We start from the raw sequence: 23,213 nt of genomic DNA on the forward strand, positions 1-23,213 counted from the left end.
CAGACGTCTTCTCTGGGCCAAGGCTCATTTAAAATGGACTGTGGCAAAGTTGAAAACTGTTCTGTGGTCAGACAAATCAAAATTTGAAGTTCTTTATGGAAATCAGGGACGCCGTGTCATTCGGACTAAGGAGGAGAAGGACGACCCAAGTTGTTATCAGCGCTCAGTTCAGAAGCCTGCATCTCTGATGGTATGGGGTTGCATTAGTGCATGTGGCATGGGCAGCTTACACATCTGGAAAGACACCATCAATGCTGAAAGGTATATCCAGGTTCTAGAGCAACATATGCTCCCATCCAGACGACGTCTCTTTCAGGGAAGACGTTGCATTTTCCAACATGACAATGCCAAACCACATACTGCATCAATTACAGCATCATGGCTGCGTAGAAGAAGGGTCCGGGTACTGAACTGGCCAGCCTGCAGTCCAGATCTTTCACCCATAGAAAACATTTGGCGCATCATAAAACGGAAGATACGACAAAAAAGACCTAAGACAGTTGAGCAACTAGAATCCTACATTAGACAAGAATGGGTTAACATTCCTCTCCCTAAACTTGAGCAACTTGTCTCCTCAGTCCCCAGACGTTTACAGACTGTTGTAAAGAGAAAAGGGGATGTCTCACAGTGGTAAACATGGCCTTGTCCCAACTTTTTTGAGATGTGTTGTTGTCATGAAATTTAAAATCACCTAATTTTTCTCTTTAAATGATACATTTTCTCAGTTTAAACATTTGATATGTCATCTATGTTCTATTCTGAATAAAATATGGAATTTTGAAACTTCCACATCATTGCATTCCGTTTTTATTTACAATTTGTACTTTGTCCCAACTTTTTTGGAATTGGGGTTGTACGTTTTCTTTACTGTTTTGTCTTTTTAGTTGCTTTTAAGTAGTACACAGGTTAGTGTGTGTATATATATATATATATATATATATATATATATATATATATAGGTATATACACACAAACACACACATTTGGGGTTGCATATTTGATATGGCATAGGTTTTGACACCAGATGCCATTTCTGATGCAACCCTCCTCAGTCTATCCAGCACTATGTACAACCCCAGTGGCTGGGATAGATATTTTACCTAATCTGCATGTCTTTGGACTGTGGAGGAAACCACAGCACCCAGAGGAAACCCACACAGACACGGGGAGAACATGCAAACTCCACACAGAAAGGCCCCCCCATTGGGCATGGGGTTCAAGCCCAGACCCTTCTTGCTGTGAGGCAGCAGTGCTAACCATTACACCACTGTGCTTCTCAGAAACCATCCATGTATTATCTGTACCACTTTTCTGTCAGGGCTGCAGGAGAAGCTGGAGCCAATCCCACCTGACTTACCTGAGTAACCAGTTGACCTTTGGACTGTGGAGGGAAACCAGAGAACCCTGAGGAACAAGCAAACTCCAGAAAGAAAGGCCCCAGTCAGTCAGTCAGTCATGAGGCTTGAACCTAGAACCTTTTTGCTCACCACTGCACCACCCATTATGAGAAACCTTCTCAGTATTATGGTGGTGCTTTCTTTTCCTTTTTAAATCAGACTTTATTCAGAAATTTCATCAACACAAAAATATAAATTTACAACTTTGAAGAGTACACACAAAACACTTATTTTCACACACACAGTCATTTCTTCTTCTTCTTTTGGCTGCTCCCGATTAGGGGTCGCCACAGCGGATCTTTCGTCTCCATTGCTCCCTGTCTTCCGCATCCTTCTCTACCACACCTGCCACTTTCATGTCCTCTCTCACCACATCCATGTATCTCCTCTTTGGCCTTCCTCGTTTTCTTTTGCCTGGCGGCTCCATCCTCAACATTCTCCTTCCAACATACTCTGCATCTCTTCTCAGGATGTGCCCAAACCATCTCAGTCTCATCTCTCTTAGCTTAATTCCCAAGCTCTCTACGTACATGTGCTGTCCCTCTGATGTGCTCGTTCCTTATCCTGTCCAATCTCCCATCGCAAACCTTAACATCCTCAACTCCGCCACCTCCAACTTTGCCTCCTGTCTCTTCGTTAAGGGTACGGTCTCCAATCCGTACATCACAGCTGGTCTCACTACTGTCTAATACATCTTTCCTATCACAAATGACTCCCGAAATCCTTCTCCACCCTGCCTGCACTCTCTTTCTCACCTCACTATCGCAGCCCCTGCACAGTTGACCCCAGGTACTTGAATTCACCAACTTTCTTTACGTCTACTCCTTGCATCTTCACTACACTCTCATCGATGCGCATGTATTGTTTTGCTCCTGCTCACCTTCATTCCTCTTCGTTCCAATGCATCCCTCCATCTCTCTAAACCCAGCTCAACCTCCTTTCTACTTTCACCACACAATATCACAATATCATCCGCAAGCATCATGTTCTATGGTGACTCTTGCCTCACTTCATCCATCAAGCTACACACACACACACACACACACACACACACTCATTTACATTCATAATTTCAGCATATCCCATGGATGTTCATTGTTTGTCTTTTCAGTTCACATATTATGTGTTTATATACAGTCTCAGCAGAAACATAGTGCTGCTGAAGAGCATCTTGTTTTCCCTATTTTCAGTTAGCCAGCCAGGCTCATCCGGAAATCATCTCTAATTGGGTTTCTCATTGTGTGAGTGCGCCATCTGCTGGAGGACTCAGATATAACAGCTGGCTGCTTATAAAAGACGTCATCGGCGGTACCCAAGCCAGTGTACGGTTTCTGAGGGAACCGACCATCGTCAGTCTATCCGCACTGCTCCTGCGGCAAAGCCCCCAGCATCGCCAGCAAGGTAGGAAATTGCACAAATACAGGTACAGCATTTTGTCATTATGTGAACGTTTTTCTGTATCATTGTTGCTTGTGTGTCTCTATTGTAGTGCGTGTGGGTGAGGAACCGTGAACGCAGCCTGTGAGGTGTCGATGCAATGGCTTTATTTCTAGGGAGGGGAAATAAACAAACACCCTCCTGGTGCTGAACACCGAGGTTAATTAAAATGTTCTCGTCTTCACGCGCCGTGTTGCTGCTGGAATGAATGATGCGCGTGACGCTGTGCTGTTTGCATACTCATCGTCACGTGACGTTGATTAATAATAATAATAATAATAATAATAATTACATTAATCAGTCGTTAAACTGATTAAAAAGGTGATTTTGACGCGATGAGCGAAACCGGAAACGGATCTTGGTGTATAAAATAGCCAGGCGGATGCAGCGCGTGCCTGATTTGATTTGGAATAGAATTTGCCGCATAGGTGGCTCGAGCGCTTGTTACCTTGACAACACAACTGCTGAGGGGGAAAAAAAACAAACATGGCCGGCTGATTTCCAGCTTTCTGTATTTAGCATTAACGCTTTCACTCAAGGGCCCAGAGCTAAATTCAAATAAATTAAATATTTTATTTATTTTTCTGAAGCCAGGGCCCCTAAAGGCCCAACTATCACTGAAAAGGCACAAACACTTCACTTCACTTGTGGATAATTTCTCTGGTTATAATACATAAGGCTAAATTGCTCAACTCTGATTGGTCAATCAAGGAAGGCTCCACCCACCAACACGGGGCTGTATTTCTGAAATGCTATTGGCTAGTTCGTTGCTTGGTTACAAAAATTAGCAAATTTGTCAACAAAATGGCTGACTCAGCAATGTCATGTTTCACTATTGATGAAGAAATGATAAACCAATTGAAAGCTGCGAGCAAAATTTTTTTTTTGCTTTCCATGTTTAAGAAATGGGCCGCAGAAAGACAAACGACTCTCTAGTGGCATATGAATGCTGTGAGTTAGACAAGGTGCTATACAGTTTTATGCAGAAGTGAGGAAAGAAAATGTGGAAAACTACAAACCAGGCTCTCAAAGTAATGCAGGCAGCGCTGGATTGGCATCTGAGTCGAGAGAAATATCCGGGATCAATCCTGAAAGGTGGAAAGCCTTGTCGTGTCATGATGAAGGATTGGTTCAGAAAACATGAATGACAAACGTTGTGAACTTGAATGGCTTCCGAAGTATAAATTTGGCCCTATATATTATAAACAAGTAATTGTATGGGGCCCAGTAAAATTAAGGATTGATTTTACTCATGATTTCAAAGTTTTGAAATCGCCCTTGTCGCTTTGCGACTTGGGCAGTTTTCAAAACTTTGAAGTCATTCGTGAAATAATCCTTAATTTTGCTGGGCCCCATACAATTGCCTATGCTAAATGCCCCAAGGAAAACCAAATCACAGTCTCTGAGGTGGTGTACCTCAAGCTACAATTTGAGGTTGTTTTTTTTTTTTTTGTATGTGTAGACTTAATGTTTATCCATTCTTGAAATTGAAGAAAGGGCTTAATTTTTAGAAAACTGCTGTAACATGTATAAGGGCATGGTACAAAATGGGCCTTGTTAATGAATGAGAGCAAGTGGGTTTTTTTTTCTTAACCCCCCCCAGCTGTTTACATGGAAATTGGCAGGCACATAGATGGTTGTACATGGAATACCAAGGTTGAAAAACTAGTAAACCAATTAGTATTTGATTAGCATGAAGGATGAATGCATCCCATTCAGGAATGTCATTCCATATCTATCAAAAACGTAATAGACTATTTCTAATCATCTTTGTGCTCTGTAGGCCTTTGTATTTCTCAAGTAGGGCCTACTAGTGTTAACCGAAATAATCATTTTTATTCTTTAATATTCACAGCTTTCAAGGCTAATCTTGAGAGAACTGGGCCACATCCAATAAACAACTCTGGTTAATTGAATTGAAATTGACCTGTTTCTGACTTCTTCTGTTTAAAAAAAAAAAAAAAATTGACCACTAATCTTTCGTCAAAACTAGTTATATTCTAAAATGGTTATTCACATGAATAGGGTTGATTTGTGTGTGGGGGGGGTAAAGTTGTGAAAACTCACCTTGAAGTGTCATGATTTCAAAACTAGCAAATGGAAAATCTTGCTGAATACTTCAGTGAGGGAACATCCCTCGAAGTTATTTGATATTCAAACAGAAGTGAAAACATGACCACCTCCAAAGCTGGCAGAGGTAATAAATTATCCAATGTGTAAAATTTCAGTCTGTCTTACTCTAATCCTCCAGACCCAAAGCTATGGGAAAGGAAAAGCTGCACATCAATATAGTGGTCATTGGCCATGTGGACTCTGGGAAGTCCACCACCACTGGGCACCTCATCTACAAATGTGGTGGCATCGACAAGAGGACCATTGAGAAGTTTGAGAAGGAGGCTGCTGAGGTGAAACACTCAGATCAGAATGTTGAGCAGTTAAATGTTTGTCAGGTTTTTCACTTAAATATTTGAGAGCTTGCAGATCATTTGTGCACAATAGTCTTTTTATAGGACAATGTGCCATACAGTTTCTGACCTTGTATCAAATCATCCAGTTCTTTTTGGTGAAACCTGAAACATGTTTGAACTCTGGCTTTTGTAACTTTAAATTTCAGATGGGTAAAGGTTCTTTTAAGTATGCATGGGTTCTGGATAAGCTGAAGGCTGAACGGGAGCGTGGTATCACAATTGATATCTCCCTCTGGAAGTTTGAGACCAGCAAGTACTACGTCACAATCATTGATGCACCTGGACACAGAGACTTTATTAAGAACATGATCACTGGTACCTCCCAGGTCTGTGTAACTTCATGCATATAAATCTTACAGTAAAAGTCCTTGGTAAATAGGACTAAGTTTACATTTAAGATTATTTAATGACTTATTTTATCGGTGATCACAGGCGGACTGTGCCGTGCTCATTGTGGCAGCAGGTGTGGGTGAGTTTGAAGCTGGCATCTCAAAGAACGGTCAGACCCGAGAGCATGCCCTGCTGGCATATACGCTCGGTGTGAAGCAGCTGATTGTGGGTGTCAACAAGATGGACTCCACAGAACCTCATTACAGCCAGAAGCGCTATGAGGAAATTGTGAAGGAAGTCGGCGCCTACATCAAGAAGATTGGCTATAACCCTGACACTGTGGCCTTTGTGCCAATCTCTGGCTGGAATGGAGATAACATGCTTGAAGCTAGCCCAAATGTTAGTAAAATGCTGAGCAGGAATAGTTATTGAGCAAATCTCTACATGCAGATCTCAAAGATGTAACGGTCCTGTTTTCTATAGTATAGAAAATGTCTTAAGACTGGCTGGTATTGACATGTGCGCTTTTCACAGATGAGCTGGTTTAAGGGCTGGAAGATCAACCGCAAGGACGGGGGTGTCTCTGGAACAACTCTATTGGAGGCTCTGGATGCCATTCAGCCTCCAAGCCGGCCAACTGACAAACCACTGCGCCTCCCACTCCAGGATGTTTACAAGATTGGAGGTGAGGAAACACATTTGTCAGTCCAGACAGGCTTCTTCAAAAGCTAACATGCAAATTATAGCAGCTGATCTGTCTGCAATCAAAAATTTAAAAGAAAACTGAATTTGGAGAGCACTCAGGAAAATTAAGTATTCTCTTTCACAGGTATTGGAACAGTCCCAGTCGGTCGCGTTGAGACCGGTGTCCTGAAACCTGGCATGGTTGTGACCTTTGCCCCTGTGAATGTGACCACTGAGGTCAAGTCTGTAGAAATGCATCACGAAGCTTTATTGGAGGCTTTGCCTGGTGATAACGTGGGCTTTAATGTGAAAAACGTCTCTGTTAAGGATATCCGTCGTGGGAATGTCGCCGGTGATAGCAAGAATGACCCTCCACAGGAAGCTGCTAACTTCACTGCGCAGGTGAGCAGATGGCTCCATAACATTTCTGATTAGTAAAGTCTTTTGAAATACAAATTTTACAAAGGAGCTGATGATTGCCTCCCTGAGTTCTGGTAATGGTTTAAGTCAGTCCTCTTGAGGACTGAAAATGGGGCAAGCTAAGTTGGATCACCAAACTCCAACAGTCTTGTCTAGTGGGAGATGATCCCTTTTGGGTCACCAGGCTTTCCCCAATGTGTGGACATATGGTGCTCTGCCATGCTGTGCAACAGTGCCATGTCACTTGCACGCCAAAAAAAAAAAATCAGTACCATAAATTGAACAATGCAGAGTACTTTCTGCATGTAAATGTATCCTAGTCCCCTCTGAAAATGAGGAACTATAGAAATGGGACAATATTGTAATATGTATAGACTATCCTGGTACTCAACCCAGAAGTGAAAATAAAGGGGTTTGCTGCATGGACTGACTGCCATTTGCAACCATGCATAAAATCATGTTCTAGATGGTGCTGTTGCATGACTTGACCAATTCTTTTCCTGGCATCCTAGAATTGGAAAATGAAGAGGCATCCTAAGAAGTGCTTTCACTTTAAATCTAAGTTTGCCCCTTGCATATTTGACAAGGTGAAAAACCAGCAAATTAATGTTTATCCAAATCAGATGGTGCAGTGGTTGGCACTCTCCCCTCACAGCAAGAAGGTTCTGGGTTCGAGCCCAGTGGCTGACAGGGGCCTATGTGTGGAGTCTGCATGTTCTCCCTGTGTCTGGGTTTGCTCCAGTTTTTCCCCCCACAGTCCAGACATTCAGGTTAGGCTAATTGGTGGCTCTAAATTGACCATGAGCATGAATGGTTGTCAGCCCTGTGATGACCTGGGGAGTTGTCCAGGGTGTACCCTGCCTCTCACCCATAATCAGCTGGGATAGGCTCCAGCTTGCCTATAACCCTGCACAGGATAAGTGGTTCTGGATAATGAATGTATCCAAATCAGCCCTAGATGCCACCAGCATGTACCCTTTGAAATTTTCTAACTTCAAATTATTTCTTTGGGTGGGGGGAGCTGTTATGGGCTGGGCTCTGCATAAGTGGCACTTTTTTGGGGGGGCAAAGCCCTGGGTCAGTATGTTTTGTTTTTCATCCTCATGAAGGTCATCATCCTGAACCACCCTGGCCAGATCAGTGCAGGTTATGCTCCAGTGCTAGACTGCCACACAGCCCACATTGCTTGCAAGTTTGCTGAGCTGAAGGAGAAGATTGACCGTCGTTCAGGGAAGAAGCTGGAGGACAACCCCAAATCGCTCAAGTCTGGTGACGCTGCCATTGTGGGCATGATCCCAGGCAAGCCCATGTGTGTGGAGAGCTTCTCAGCATACCCTCCTCTTGGTAAGGACTCTCTTTCAGATGGCCACCTTTAGGATCCTCAAGTGTGAAACTTGTCATTGTTGTCTGTCTCTCTCAGGACGCTTTGCTGTACGTGACATGCGTCAGACGGTGGCAGTGGGTGTCATTAAGCGCGTGGAAAAGAAGGCACCCACTTCAGGAAAGGTCACGAAGTCTGCCCAGAAGGCCCAGAAGAGCAAATGAATATTGTGCAGGGCTGCAACCTCTCGAGTCAGCCACAGCAGAACCCACATCCATCCGCTCCTTAGCTTAATAGTCAAAGCCTGGCAAATTATCACAATGCATCGCAAGAGTAGACGAAGGAAAAAACCCACAACCACTCTGACAATGATGTTTAATATGTTGTATTTATGGTTTCTAGTCTGAATTGCATTTAGTTCATGTTTTGTGGATATTTATCAGCACCTTTATACTAGAGTTTAGATTAAGGACAGGAAAAGTGTTTCTATCTTCTCTGCTTAATGTGCAATAGTCTGAGAACCTCTCCCAGTCCTGACCAGCCATGTTGCTAATGTGATCTGGCATGCAAGCATGATCAGCCTTTTCTGCTTTTCTAGTAAAGGATTTTAATTTTTTTTTTTTTTTTTTTTTAAAACATCAGTGTTGAACTGATGTCATGATGTGGCTTTCAAACCTAGTGTCTTTTCTGGCTGCATGCATGATGCTACCCTAGCTAGAGCACTTTACTGAGACTCCCTTAGCACTTTGAGAAAGCATGAGCTAAATACTTTGCACTTGCACTCATGTACTTTAACATATGGACATATTTCTCCATAAGCTCATTTAACATGGATAAACAATAAAAATTGAGCATTCATTTTTTTGTTGCTGTTGACTTTGTTCTTGTTTTACTTTTGGAAACGAAGCATACTAACATCTGAATCAGTTGCTGCATGGAGATGAACAAGATTGGCAAGTGGGGTTCAGCTACACTTGCCAGAAATTTATTAATATTATACACTGATCAGCCACTGTGTATTCCATATGTGACTTTTTTTTTTTTAAACTATTTGATCACATGGCCACTGACAGGTGGTGTGAATAAAACAATCTCATTACAGTGGTACCTGTTAAGGGGTGGGATATATTTAGGCAGCAAGAAAGAACAGTCAGTTCTTGAAGTTGATGTGTTGGATGCAGGAAAGATGGTCAAATGTAAGGATCTGAGTGACTTTGACAAGAGCCAAATTGTGAGATCACTGGGTCTGAGCATCTCCAAAATGCACATCTCATGGGGTGTTCCCAGTATGCAATGGTTAGTATCTACCAAAAGTGTTCCATGAACTGGTGACAGGGTCATGGGTATTGAAGGCTCATTGATTTTTGCATGTGGCACAAAGGATGGGCCAATCCCACAGAAGAGCTCCTGTAGCACAAACTGGTAGGAAAAAGTTAATGCTGGTGAAAACAGTGAACTTTTTTTTGCCCCATGCAAATCAATGAGCCTTCGATACCCATGACATTGTTGCTGGTTCACCGGTTGTCCTTCCTTGGATCACTTTTGGTAGGTACTGCATACCGAGAACACCCCACAAGATGTGCCATTTTGGAGATGCTCAGACCTGGTCATCTAGCCATCATTAATTTGGCCCTTGTCAAGGTTGCTCAGATCCTTATGCTTGTCCATTTTTCTTGCTTCCAACACCAACTTCAAGAACTGACTCTCTTGCTGCTTCATACAGATCACCCCTTGACAGGTGGCACTGTAATGAGTGTTTTTCATCTGTCAGTGGTCATAATGTAATGGCTGATTTGGTGTAGTTATAAACACATGGCATATTAGCTATTCTCATTAGAAATGACTGGCATGAACTTTGCTAGAAAGCTAAAACATGATCTTGGGTAGCAAACAGACCTGAAATACATGCACCCTGACAATTTTGTATTTACTTATCAGGATTTTACTCCTTTACACACCTCACTCTCTCTTGCTAACTTGCAATCTATCTTGCTAACAACTAACAGCTGCATGTTTGAAACTCCAGTTCATGACCCTTGATGACTGGCTATTGATTTTCAGTCAGCAGCTTAGAATTATTCTGAAACACTTACTGTAGCTTGCATAGCCAACAATCTAGATGGCTGACCTGAGAGAAACTCTACCTCATTTGTCTTTAAATGTACAAACGTAACCCGATGAAGTGGTTCACTAAAGAGTATTTTCAGGTGTATTTATATCTGCGTTCAGTTGATTTTAGCTGGTTTCACTACTAATCATGTACTGTATATTAGGGTGCATCAGTTGCCCTCACTTTCATAAAATCTGATGCATTTTTGCTTGGTTGTTCCTTTTCACCAATAAAGACATCCTGTAAAATGTTTCGACCATATTCAAAAGTCTAATGGTGGCACCATGAGGTTCATTTTTTGCCAAAAACGCTTATTTTATGTTTTCGCGTAAGGTTTGAATCACAATGTTGGACTCCATTTATTGATTTCTTGTGACCCAGAGATCATGTTAAGAACCTTTGCAAGGGATTGAGAAGCATTAATGTGATTCATAATACATTTGTATTGTTTAAAAGTAGTTGAACAATGATTCAATGAACAGCTAAAACTCAAACTGTGCTTGATAATAGATTTAGAATATGTACTAAAAATGTGTATCTAAGATATTTGGTATACTCTATAAGGTGCCATAATGTTTCATGAAAAGTGATCGAAATTTTGTCATAAAAGTCATAAAATAGCAGCTTTTTCCATAACTTTGAGCTCCTGGTGCCACCATTAAACTTTTGAATTTTGTCAAAATATTTCACCCAGTGTGTTTTCTTACCAAAAGGAACATAAAAACAAAAATGCATCATGATCGGAGGAACTTTTCATCTGATGCACCCTACTGTATATACACCAGTCAAAAGTTTGGACATGCAATTCAGTGGTTTTTTTTTCTTTATTTTTATTAAGAGTCACTTCATGTCTTAAAGTAACAATGGATGTAATTTCTCTACTTAGTTGAGCGGTTCTTGATATAACATGGATTACTACAGTTGCGGTGTTGAATAGGGCTATTTGATCTCAAACGCATTAAGAAGGCAAGAAACTCGTTCACTAATTACCTTTTGACAAGGCACACGTGTTGATTGAAAACCACTCCAGGTGACTACCTCATGAAGCTGGTTAAGATCACACCAATAGTGTACAAAGCATTGTTGAGGTAAACGCTGGATACTTTGAAGAATTTAAAATATCATACATATTTAGTTTTTTTAAACACTTTTTTGTTTGTAACATAATTCCATATGTGTTCCATATGCAATTTCATTGTTTTGACCTCTTCAGTATTGTTCTAGAAAGTAGAAAATACAAAATACAGAAAAACCTATGAATGAGTAAGGGTAGCACCTCAGGGAATCGGGGCATCGAGTAATTTTTTTTTAATAACAATCCTCCAGCCATGAATATACATAAATAATAATTAGAAGCTCTTAGAAGTAAAGAATGCAATAGTGCCATCACCAAATGAATCGAGTGAACATGATTATACTGCAAATCCGTGGTTAATAGTCTGCTTTAACAAACTGGTGATGAAACACCAGAGAACTTCAGCACATGGTTTTAGAGAACCTGCATCACTCCGCTGGAAAAGATTAGATTTTTTGCAAATGTGAACAGAACAGGAGAATCTTGAATTGTATGCTCTACTCAACATTTAAAATTTTTTTCATCAAAACTGTATAGGGTTCAACATTAAAGGTACTGGGACTTATTATATTTAAAGAAAAATAAAAGACTTCATGATATAATGTTACATTGAAAAGATGTCAAAACTATAGCTGTATGGTCTTGTACAAAAGTCTTAGGCACATGTAAAGAAATGCTGTAGACCAAAAATGGCTTAAAAATAATGAAATGAAATGTTTCAACATAAAAACAAAAAACTATAAGCAGTAAGCCGTAATAAATGAAATAAAGTCAATATTTGGTGTGAGACGACCCTTTGCTTTAATAAGTTTTATAATGAAATGAGCTGTAGGTTTTACTGAGCATCTTTCAGAACCAGCCACAGTTCTTCTGGACACTTTGTCACACTTGCTTTTCAATTTTGCACCAAAACCCAGTAGCCTTCATTATGTTTTCTTTTTTAATCGGAAAAGTGCTCTCTTATGTAATATGCTGCTCAGATAGGAACTTTTTTTTTTCCTGTAACATTTAATTTTGTGCTGGAAAACGAACATTTGGACTCTAAAATGTTTTTGTACTGACTCAGTAATGTAGAAGCCATAAAATAGAAATTGATAACAAGGTTTGTGTGAAAAAAAAAAGAGTACCTAAGACTTTTGAACAGTACTTTATGTGAGAAAAAAGTTTTTTGTTGGCTTGACAAAATCGGAATCAAATCCGGAATATAGTATCGATAAAATGTAGCCTACTTAAGTTATTCCATGAAATCGAATCGTACATGAGCTGATAGCTGACGAGGCACGTAGCACCGAGTAGGCTATAAGCCGTGTATTACTAGATTGAGTGGAATAACTGTTTTATTCTATCCACATTCACTGGATTTTGAGAAACAGAGCATTTTTATTTTTTGCAAATTTGATAAATAAAAACTTTATACAAAACGTCCAACAACATCATTTCCGCTTAGAATGTAAACAAACTGGCGAAATGACAGGAGCAATTTGTGAAAAATGTTATAATAATTATTATTGAAAAATAAAAAAAGATATGTTCTTACTATCAAATACTTTCATTCCATAATTTTTTGCTTTTTTGTATTTTTACCTCACCCGGGATGGAGTCCACAGGGGGGAGAGGTATTTTTTTTGGTGGGATTTCTTTCTTTCTTTCTTTATTTATTTTTTTGTTAATGATATTACGGGAAAACAGCTGGACCAACCTTCATGAAACTTTCAGGATAGATGGACATTGGTCTCAAATAGAACCTCCAACATTTTGAGGGTCATCCGGACAAGGTCGCCAAAAAGGTCAAAATCTTTTTTTTTTTTTTTAGGATATCTTCCTTCATATTAATTCAGATGTGTTCCGATTGGCTGAGAGCAGTACGAATGAGAATGAGAATTAGAACCATGTTTATTGGCCAAGTATGTTCACACACAAGGTCAAGGTCACCAAAAAGGTCAAAATCTTTTTTTTTTTGCGATATCTTCCTTCATATTCATCACAAGTGCTACCGGGCGAGGTTTGTGTTGCCTGGCAACACTTGTTTGGGTTTTGTTTTCAAGTAGAGTTTTTATTTCGGCCTCGGTTGGTTCAGCAACACGCTCCGCCATTTTTTTTTCTCTACTCACGGTATGTGAACTGATATCCTAGTAGTAGAGTAGCCAATCAGAGCGTGTGACTGCTCATATCCAGTGACTGTAGATAGGATATGTTATAGGACATTTAATAGTGTGTGTTCCTCTGAGAATAACAAATAACAGTTGGAATTTGTTATAGCCATTTCTATTTTTATAGTATTACTGTTATTTCCATAATTTTACAGCCACAGGATTCTCATAGTCAGGGGTGCTCCTAGGATTTGTTTTCATAGAGGGTGAAAAAGGGGAACCAAGCCCTTAATGTGATGGTCTTATTGAGGTTATGTGGGTTTGTGTGTGTGGTTCATTCAAATATCAGAAAAAAGCAGCCATATAAGCAAAAAACAATAAATAGTAATACATATGAATAAATATTATTGAGGCACAAAACAGTATCATCTGTTTCAAATGTATTCCTCTGGATTGCATTTAAGAGAGATTTTATTCCTTCATACATCAACACCGCTTTGAAAGCGCATTAGATTTTGAGTTTATTACCTTCTCTCTGCTTACCCAGCATTCTCAGAGTCTGCTGCAGATTTGTTTATTCCAGACATGTCCAGGACTGTACCATTTAATAGCATATTGATGTATCAAGCCAACAGATCATTCATTCTACCTCGCTGGAAACATTTTTGTTTTTGTTTTCCAATGACCATAGGATTTTATGTCTTGGTGTGGCTTCACTTCACTGTGCTTTGGGTTTGGGCGAAGCTTGGCAAGATGAGATTAGGTTTGTCATCTTCTCCACAGGTCTTTGAGAGTCTTGTTTGGCTTTGCATTGTATCCAAAATCAGATGAACATCCACCTCCGCTTCTTACTCAGGAATGAGTCCACATTCCTTCTGCTGCTTCAAAGGGTGTCGCATGTCCATTTCTGTAATTTGGCTTTTGATCACACGTCCACCCTGAAAAATCCCCGAATCAATCGACCTGAGATTTCAAACTTGGCTTGCGTAAACGCTTCATGTTTCATACCCCTCCGTGATGGCTTTCTACCCCTTCCTCTACTCATCCCTCTCTCTTTTGTCTTCATTAACATTATGGCATTTGGCAGATTTTGACTTTTTCCATTGACTTTGTTCGTATCTTTAAAAACTCATCAGCATTTAAAATTCTCAATTCTAAAATGAGCCATCTTGTTCATAAAACCTTGCCTTCTGGGTTAACATCGGTTCCTGTTGTTCTTATGTGAAAGATTAGCAATGCCTTTTTTATTTTTCTATTGGAGACACGCAATTATAAGTTTGTCATAGCACTTTTACCTATGCAGTTAGTTTAGGCAAGTGAACCCAGCAATTGCACTTAGGTGTGGATCAAAATGGCCAGTCTGAGACCAAGTGAGTGAATCCTAGTGCAGTTTGATTGACTTGAAACACAACTCAACTCTGATTTGATCAATTTACATGAAACAACCAATCAATAAAAGAGTTCCTTAAAATTAAATTTCCAATCCTGTTTCTACATCCAAGTTGTTGTTTTTTTTTGTTGTAACATGCAAGATGGAACGTGACCCAACAGGAAATTAATGAAGTGTCAATTTCACTCCGATTTGATCTAAGAAAAGGAATAATACAGTATTTAAGAAAGCGTCTTTTCGTTATATTGCAGATTTCCCTCTTGATGCGAACCCAATAATACAGTGCTTATAAACAAGCACAATGCATGCAATGAAAAATCCTCATGTATGGTTCATGGTATTAAACTTTTTTTCCTCTTCTTAAATAAATCATCAGTACTTAACAATATATAAAATTAATTCAAAAATTTAAAATGTATTTTAAAAATACCTCAAACTCCATTCTTGCCTTTCCAACTTCCCATTTCTCGTTTTGAAAATAAAATACTTAAAAATAAGACAAAGCTTTCAAGCAAGCTTCATGTCCTTCAAGATGATCAAATCTAATAAGAGTACATCGTTGTCCAAGACTTATTGTTTTAGCCGAACGTGTGGCATAATGAAAGGCTTTGTACCACCCAATTTGGGAGCCAGGCCGTCCCTCGTTGCTGTCCCTGTCCTCAAAAGTTCAGAGGAGAAACTGGAATTTCCCGAAGACTGTGCCAGGAAGTCAAAACCTTGGGGTCGAGTATGAACCGAGTTCTCCAAGTCTCCATCTGGGATGAAGAGATCGGCCTCGGCCCAGCCACCTCCTCCTGTCTCATTCTCTGTAGCCAAAGAGTCCTGGCTGCTGCTGGCTGAGAGGCTGTGGTGCCTGTCAACCTCTGGAATCCCAATGAGATCCTGGACGGAAAAGGAGTTTCCCATGGAAACAGTCTGGCCCCCTCGATCTGGCACTGAGGAAGGTGAGAGCTCCATCAGAGGGTCCATCTCCATTCCTATCTCTGGGCTCATATGTCTCCTCCAGGAAGCGTCCTCTTTGGCGCTGGGCCGATTTCTAGCGCTTGGTGCCAAGTCCTGCGGGGATCTGTTTAAATACGAGGGTGGGAAGTGATCAGAAGAAGGACTGGACTGAGATTGGGCTGATGCACTGTTCACTCGGCCTGAATGAGGCAGCTGAAACCGGGCAGATGCTGGAGGGGGGGGAGGAGGAGGAGGGCTGGCCAGTCTTGGAAAATGTACCCCACCAGGGTTTGCCATGAAAACAGGTGGGCAATCTGTGGTGGGTGTTGCAAGTGGCTGAAGCGGAGAGGGGCTAAATGGTGAAGCAGAATTGAGTTTGTCATCCATGGAGGGAGACCCCGATGAGTTGTTCACGTTGAAGTTGAACTCATTGGGAGCCAAGATGAGATGGAAGCCATGGGGGAAGTTAGAGCTACTCATTTGGCTGAACTGCGATGGAGAGGAGAGATCCTTGGTAAAGGCCGGACTTGGGTAGTCTGTCGTTTTTGCCAACTCAAACAGGGGAAGAGAGGACAGGCTGAGACCTGAGGAGGTGCCTTTTTGCAGGACCTGACGGTAGACGTCCAGCAGTGAGTCCAACTTGGATTCAATAGACTGTACCTGAACGAGAGACATAGAAACACTTAAGGCCACACCAATTCAATTAGTTGGTTCTCGGAATCGCCGCTTGAAGAAAAGGCAAAATGAAAAAAAAAATCGAAATCAAACTCCCACCAACAGAAAAGATCACGTGACGTGAGGTCACGTGATGTCGAAAACCAATCAAATTGCCCCTTTCACTTTCGATAAAGACTTGTGGAAGAAACATGACTGTGGAGGGGAGTCCTGCAAAGCCTGTGTTTGTGATTGTTAGGATATTCAGCGAACAGAAGTGTAAAATCTTTGACAGGTGTGTTGAAATTCTGTTTACTGGTTTGCCTGTATTGTTTGGTCTATTTCCACCGCTAATTTTACCATCAGAGCATTTTTTTAAATTTTATTTTATTTCGCCTGCTCGCTTCATATTTTTCCTGAAAAAATCCGAGAACCAACTAATTAAATTGGTGTGGCCTAAGCACCTGATAAAATGATGTAAAAACAAATACAGTGACATGTAACACCCCTGTAGTTCTACCTGAGCCATGTCTGAGTAATTGTTTTCATATCTGTCTAATTTGTCTTACCTACCACGTTTTGGTCTGAATTTTTAGCTTTCCATGAAATTGGGAATTCTCGGGAATTTTGGGATGATATCTGCAGTTCATATCACAGGAAATGCAGACAAGGTAAACTAAACTTCTATCGTAAGCATGAATATTAAAATTATAAATCACTTTAAAAAAATTAAAAAAACAGCATCACTGTCTTAAGAGATCCATAATGTTCATGGGTTGTGCTAGTTAGCTCATCCAGCCGTAGGCCAGGCCGGATGAGCTTATGCGATCACGCGTCGTCTGTCTGTCCACGATTTACAAAAATTACTCCTCCTCCTACAAGATTGATCAGATTACGATCAAACTCACACACAATGTTCCCCAGGTGGCTGTGCATAAAACTTGTAAAGATGATGACACCACCTCTCACATTTACAGTTTCATGGGCGTCTGAAATTTTTGGGTGACTCGTCACATTAAACGCTACTCTTCGTAAACTGCTGGGACGTTTTCACTGAAACTCATCCAGAAGACTCTAAAGACATTCCAACAAGAATTGTTCACCAGGTGGCGCCACCTACCATGGATGAGGCTACACAGGGGTCATGTGCAATTTCACGAAAATTGCTACTCCTCCCACAGGAGTGATAAGATTTTGATCAAACTCATATGGAATGTTCCCCAGGTTGGTATGTATAAAAGTTGTCAGGGTGGTGGCCCCACCTGTCATTATTTAATATTTTACGAGTGTTTGAAAATTTTAGGTGACTCGTCACACCAAACACTACCGTTCATAAACTGCAAGGATGTTTTCACTGAAACTCACCCAGAAGACTCTAAAGACACATTCCAACAAGAATTGTTCACCAGGTGGCGCCACCTGCCATGGATGCGGCTACACAGGGGTCATATGCAATTTCACAAAAATCGCTACTCCTCCTACAGGATTGATCGGATTTCAAACTCACACACAGCAACAGTGACTGATATGAGCTACAGCCTCATTGAGGCTATTTTTTTTTTGGTGTGTGTACCGTAGCTAACGCTCTAGCTGGAAACGTAAATGGAAGTCAGCATTTAATACTGAGATACATTTTGACAGTGGGTTTCCTCCAGGGTTTCCAGTTTCATTCCACCTCCCAAAACATGCTATTTTCGCCAAAACAGAGGTGTGTTTTGGGTTGGTAACCTCACACCACCCTGTTGCTGATTATTTTCCTAAGACTGAAATTTGCCAGGGGTTATTTTTTGTTTATTAAAGAACAGCATGCATTTTTTAGCAAGTTCTAATCAGATTTAATGTTAAATATAAACACATATTTATATCATATTTGAAACAATACTGCATCCTGTTTAGATAACTTGAGCTTCATATATGGTTACCGATGTAGAGTTAAGCTTGTTAAGAATTTGCAAATGACGGTACACACTCACCTGTCTCTCGACTTTACACACCCTCCCCAACATGCTGACGTCCTCCAGCAGATCTCCATCGGACAGCATCTTCTCCTTCAGCTTCTTATCTACAGGGACCTGCCCCTTCCCCAGGATCTGATCCACCCTGACGTACATGGTTACATGTTGAAATTTTATAAAAGATCATCAGATTAGAGAGATACACAATATGGCATGAAAAATGCATGTGAAAATGGGTGATAATATTCAGCTTACTTCAAATGCTGAATATGTATCATGATTCATATGCAGGAATTATTCATCAAAGTGCTTATTGAGGATCAACTTTTATATTAAAAGAGAGATAAAGATGTAAAGAGCAAAATTATCTTTCAAGTAAGCAGATATGCTCGTATGGACATATGCATGGAGGCTCGTATGCTTGTTTGCTAGTATTATAGTGTTCAAGTGTGCAAGTAGGAGTGTATGCAGGTATACTAGTATTTTTGTAAGTACAACTCCAATTCCAAAAAAGTTGGGACAAAGTACAAATTGTAAATAAAAACGGAATGCAATAATTTACAAATCTCAAAAACTGATATTGTATTCACAATAGAACATAGACAACATATCAAATGTTGAAAGTGACACATTTTGAAATTTCATGCCAAATATTGGCTCATTTGAAATTTCATGACAGCAACACATGTCAAAAAAGTTGGGACAGGGGCAATAAGAGGCTGGAAAAGTTAAAGGTACAAAAAAGGAAGAGCTGGAGGACCAAATTGCAACTCATTAGGTCAATTGGCAATAGGTCATTAACATGACTGGGTATAAAAAGAGCATCTTGGAGTGGCAGCGGCTCTCAGAAGTAAAGATGGGAAGAGGATCACCAATCCCCCTAATTCTGCACCGACAAACAGTGGAGCAATATCAGAAAGGAGTTCGACAGTGTAAAATTGCAAAGAGTTTGAACATATCATCATCTACAGTGCATAATATCATCAAAAGATTCAGAGAATCTGGAAGAATCTCTGTGCGTAAGGGTCAAGGCCGGAAAACCATACTGGGTGCCCGTGATCTTCGGGCCCTTAGACGGCACTGCATCACATACAGGCATGCTTCTGTATTGGAAATCACAAAATGGGCTCAGAAATATTTCCAGAGAACATTATCTGTGAACACAATTCACCGTGCCATCCGCCGTTGCCAGCTAAAACTCTATAGTTCAAAGAAGAAGCCATATCTAAATATGATCCAGAAGCGCAGACGTCTTCTCTGGGCCAAGGATCATTTAAAATGGACTGTGGCAAAGTGGAAAACTGTTCTGTGGTCAGACGAATCAAAATTTGAAGTTCTTTATGGAAATCAGGGACGCCGTGTCATTCGGACTAAAGAGGAGAAGGACGACCCAAGTTATCATCAGCGCTCAGTTCAGAAGCCTGCATCTTTGATGGTATGGGGTTGCATTAGTGCGAGTGGCATGGGCAGCTTACACATCTGGAAAGACACCATCAATGCTGAAAGGCATATCCAGGTTCTAGAGCAACATATGCTCCTATCCAGACGACGTCTCTTTCAGGGAAGACGTTGCATTTTCCAACATGACAATGCCAAACCACATACTGCATCAATTACAGCATCATGGCTGCGTAGAAGAAGGGTCCGGGTACTGAACTGGCCAGCCTGCAGTCCAGATCTTTCACCCATAGAAAGCATTTGGCGCATCATAAAACGGAAGATACGACAAAAAAGGCCTAAGACAGTTGAGCAACTAGAATCCTACATTAGACAAGAATGGGTTAACATTCCTATTCCTAAACTTGAGCAACTTGTCTCCTCAGTCCCCAGACGTTTACAGACTGTTGTAAAGAGAAAAGGGGATGTCTCACAGTGGGAAACATGGCCTTGTCCCAACTTTTTTGAGTTGTTGTCATGAAATTTAAAATCACCTAATTTTTCTCTTTAAATGATACATTTTCTCAGTTTAAACATTTGATATGTCATCTATGTTCTATTCTGAATAAAATATGGAATTTTGAAACTTCCACATCATTGCATTCCGTTTTTATTTACAATTTGTACTTTGTCCCAACTTTTTTGGAATCGGGGTTGTATACTGTATACTAGTATAAGTATGCATTTAAGCTCGTGCTCAAGTATGGTACTATACATGCATGCAGTATACAAGTATTCATGTTGGTAGTATGCTAGTGATTAAGTATGCGATTACATGTTTGACAGTATGCCAGTGCGCAAGTATTTAAGTGTGCTTGTATGCAAGTATGTTTGTTAGTATACTTGTTGAAGTATGCAACTATGATAGTATGTAAGTATGCATACTGACATGTATACTAGTATTCTTGGAATTAAGTATGCTAATATGTATGTTCATTAGTATGCTAGTGTTTAAGTGTACAAGTATGTATACTAGTATTCTTGTAAGCAAGTATACTAGTATGCTAGTGTTTAAGTGTACAAGTAGGTATACTAGTATTCTTGTAAGTATGCATGTTCATTAGTATGCTAGTGTTTAAATGTACAAGTACGTATACTGACGTGTACAAGTATGCTAGTATGCATGTTCATTAGTATGCTAGTGTTTAAGTATGCTAGTATGCATATTGTTACAAACTGTACCAGAAAAGAAATACTGATCACAATATGACACAATAATACCGAATACTGTCATATATTTTGTGAAAAAGTTTAAAATCAGTGTGATCTTGCCATTAAAAAGCAAACCAAATTTCAATCTGACAACATATTTGTAAACCCGCCTGTCGTGTGTGTGTGGGGAAAACACACTGCATTTCACTGCAAGTGTGATTTACCTCGTCTGTAAACTTTTAATCCGGCACAACATGTCCAGGTGTCCTGCTGAATATTGCTCGATCACGTCCTTAACATCATACGGACGCAGCGTCTCTTTAAACTTCTTCTTTGCCACGTGGAACTGCATGATCCTGCATATAAATATAGACCATAAAAAGAGAGCAGTTTATAACATTAAGGCTACATCCACACGACAATGGCAACGAGATTTTTTTCTTAAATATCACGTCCACATGGGCAACGGATCAGTAAAATATCAGGTACATATGGCAACGCAACGCTTGCTGAAAACGATGCAATACACATGCCACACCTCTACGTGCGCTGTAAGACGGTCCCATCGGAGACACCAGAACAATAGAAGAAGTAGACGCATGCGCCTAAACCCCTTCTTCTGTAGCATCAGCCACATAAAGTTTTGATTATTAATCAGTACCGTAAAATAGTATCTATTGTCTAAAACACTTATTTATATTTAATATTAAAACGTCTATGTAAATTAATACATAGAAAGCCTGGCCAGGCGCTGAACGTTCTTCTGCCTTCACTTTAAGAGAAATTCAGGGCGAGCATGAGCCTAGCTTCTTCCCTGTCACTGTCACACGCACACACCTTCTCACTCCCTATCCTATGGATATAGTCCCTTTAAATCACGTGCTCGTTTTTTGAATGGAGACGCGGAAAGAGGAATGAACGGGGGTAGATGGAGAGAGAGAGGAATGAATGGGGGTAGATGGAAGCCGGTACACCAACATTCTGAGATCCTCCAGAATTCTTTAATGGTCCGGAATAAATTGAATGCTACACGTTGATGGATTACTTTGTTCTTCTACGCCCTTTTTGAGGAATGTATTGTCGGACTTAAACCAACATCTGAAGAGGTGAGATCGCTCCTTTTTTTTCCCTATTTTTGCTGGCGGGATTGTCATGTGGTTGTGACGTCATCGTAAACAAATCTGTTCTACTCATCCAGACGACTTCGCAACAGCGCCGTTGCCAGATTTTTCCACTCTGGAACCCGTTCTCAAAAGATTTCGTTTTGGGGCACCCAAAATGCCGGTGCCGTGTGGACGCCAGGCCAAAACGATAAACAATTTTATCAGATTCACCTGAATCCGTTGCCGTGTGGACAGGGCCTACAAGTATAAACAAGCAGCGTTTGACCATGCAAATGCTTTGTGAACACCAGCATGTTAGAGGAAATGGACATTATTTGGGGACCAAAAAAAAAAAAAAAGGGACGTTGGTTGTTATCACAAAATATTGGGATTTCTTTATTTCCAACACAGGCAAAATAACTATACAGCTGTTGTAACAAAACATTAGGGCCTTAAAAAACAAACAAATGGTGGAAAATAAAGCTGAAAAACAAACATTTCAGAAGAAAACGGAGCATCATGCAGTACTTTGATATTCAAACCTCTAGGGGGCAGTAATGAATAAACAAACCTGACAAGTCTATTTGGATGTTGTTAAAACTAAATATTGAGCCTTGTTTTTGTTTTCAATGATAAAACTGATTGCTTTAAGGAAATTTGACACAGTGGTAACCAGAGAAACGGAAATTTGATACCCTGAGAAAACCTTGAATAGAGATTCTGTTTCCCTCTGATTTACTCAAGCACCCACCCCCACATTCACCCTCCCACACACACCTGACAGCATCTTCCAAAACCACAGTCCAAGGCTGAAGAGCTGCAAAATAACACTTAAGTACACAATACACCCTGGAGCACAATCATAACACTGCACCGACCACCAGATATTAATTAAGGCTACTTATACAGCAGCAGCTGGCAGAGCGCTGAAGTCTTGGTAAGAGTCAACAATATAACATACTCTCATACTTCCAGTATTGTATTACTTGGATGCATTTCATCACATGATACCTGACCATTTTATCACAACTGTGTAGAGAGCTGGCAAATTGTACACATGAATTTGATGCCAGCAACAGGTTTCCAAAAAGTTGGGACAGGGGCACTTCTTCAACAACACTCTCTAGATATTTGGGAACTGAGGAGACCAGGTACTGTAGTTTTGAAAGTTGTCTCATTCTTACCGGACCTGATATACAATTTCAGCTGCTCAACAGTTTGGGGTCTTTGTTGTATTTTGTGCTTCAC

General features: G+C 40.4%; 2 protein-coding genes across 2 annotated transcripts in view; one reads left to right on the top strand and one right to left on the bottom strand.

Annotated features, from left to right (window-relative positions):
• The first annotated feature begins 2,551 nt into the window (after positions 1–2,551).
• eef1a1b (eukaryotic translation elongation factor 1 alpha 1b) lies at positions 2,552–8,655 on the top strand. The gene is made up of 8 exons (XM_060898961.1): positions 2,552–2,798; positions 5,086–5,239; positions 5,449–5,628; positions 5,735–6,031; positions 6,167–6,317; positions 6,462–6,718; positions 7,846–8,080; positions 8,157–8,655. Exons 2-8 carry the CDS (start codon positions 5,096–5,098, stop codon positions 8,279–8,281), a joined length of 1,389 nt encoding a protein of 462 aa, XP_060754944.1. The 5' UTR covers positions 2,552–2,798; positions 5,086–5,095; the 3' UTR covers positions 8,282–8,655.
• Positions 8,656–11,022: 2,367 nt separating this feature from the next.
• Positions 11,023–23,213, bottom strand: part of kcnq5b (potassium voltage-gated channel, KQT-like subfamily, member 5b) — a 287,955-nt gene continuing 275,764 nt past the window's right edge. Inside the window, exons 12-14 of the mRNA XM_060898962.1 lie at positions 21,087–21,218; positions 18,292–18,418; positions 11,023–16,324 (exon numbers count right to left, since the gene is read on the bottom strand). Of these exons, the coding sequence (XP_060754945.1) occupies positions 15,293–16,324; positions 18,292–18,418; positions 21,087–21,218 (1,291 nt within the window). The 3' untranslated portion in view covers positions 11,023–15,292. The remainder of the gene's footprint in view (positions 16,325–18,291; positions 18,419–21,086; positions 21,219–23,213) is intronic.

The sequence above is a fragment of the Neoarius graeffei genome, chromosome 18, assembly GCF_027579695.1.
Source record: "Neoarius graeffei isolate fNeoGra1 chromosome 18, fNeoGra1.pri, whole genome shotgun sequence".
Taxonomy (NCBI): Eukaryota; Metazoa; Chordata; class Actinopteri; order Siluriformes; family Ariidae; genus Neoarius; species Neoarius graeffei.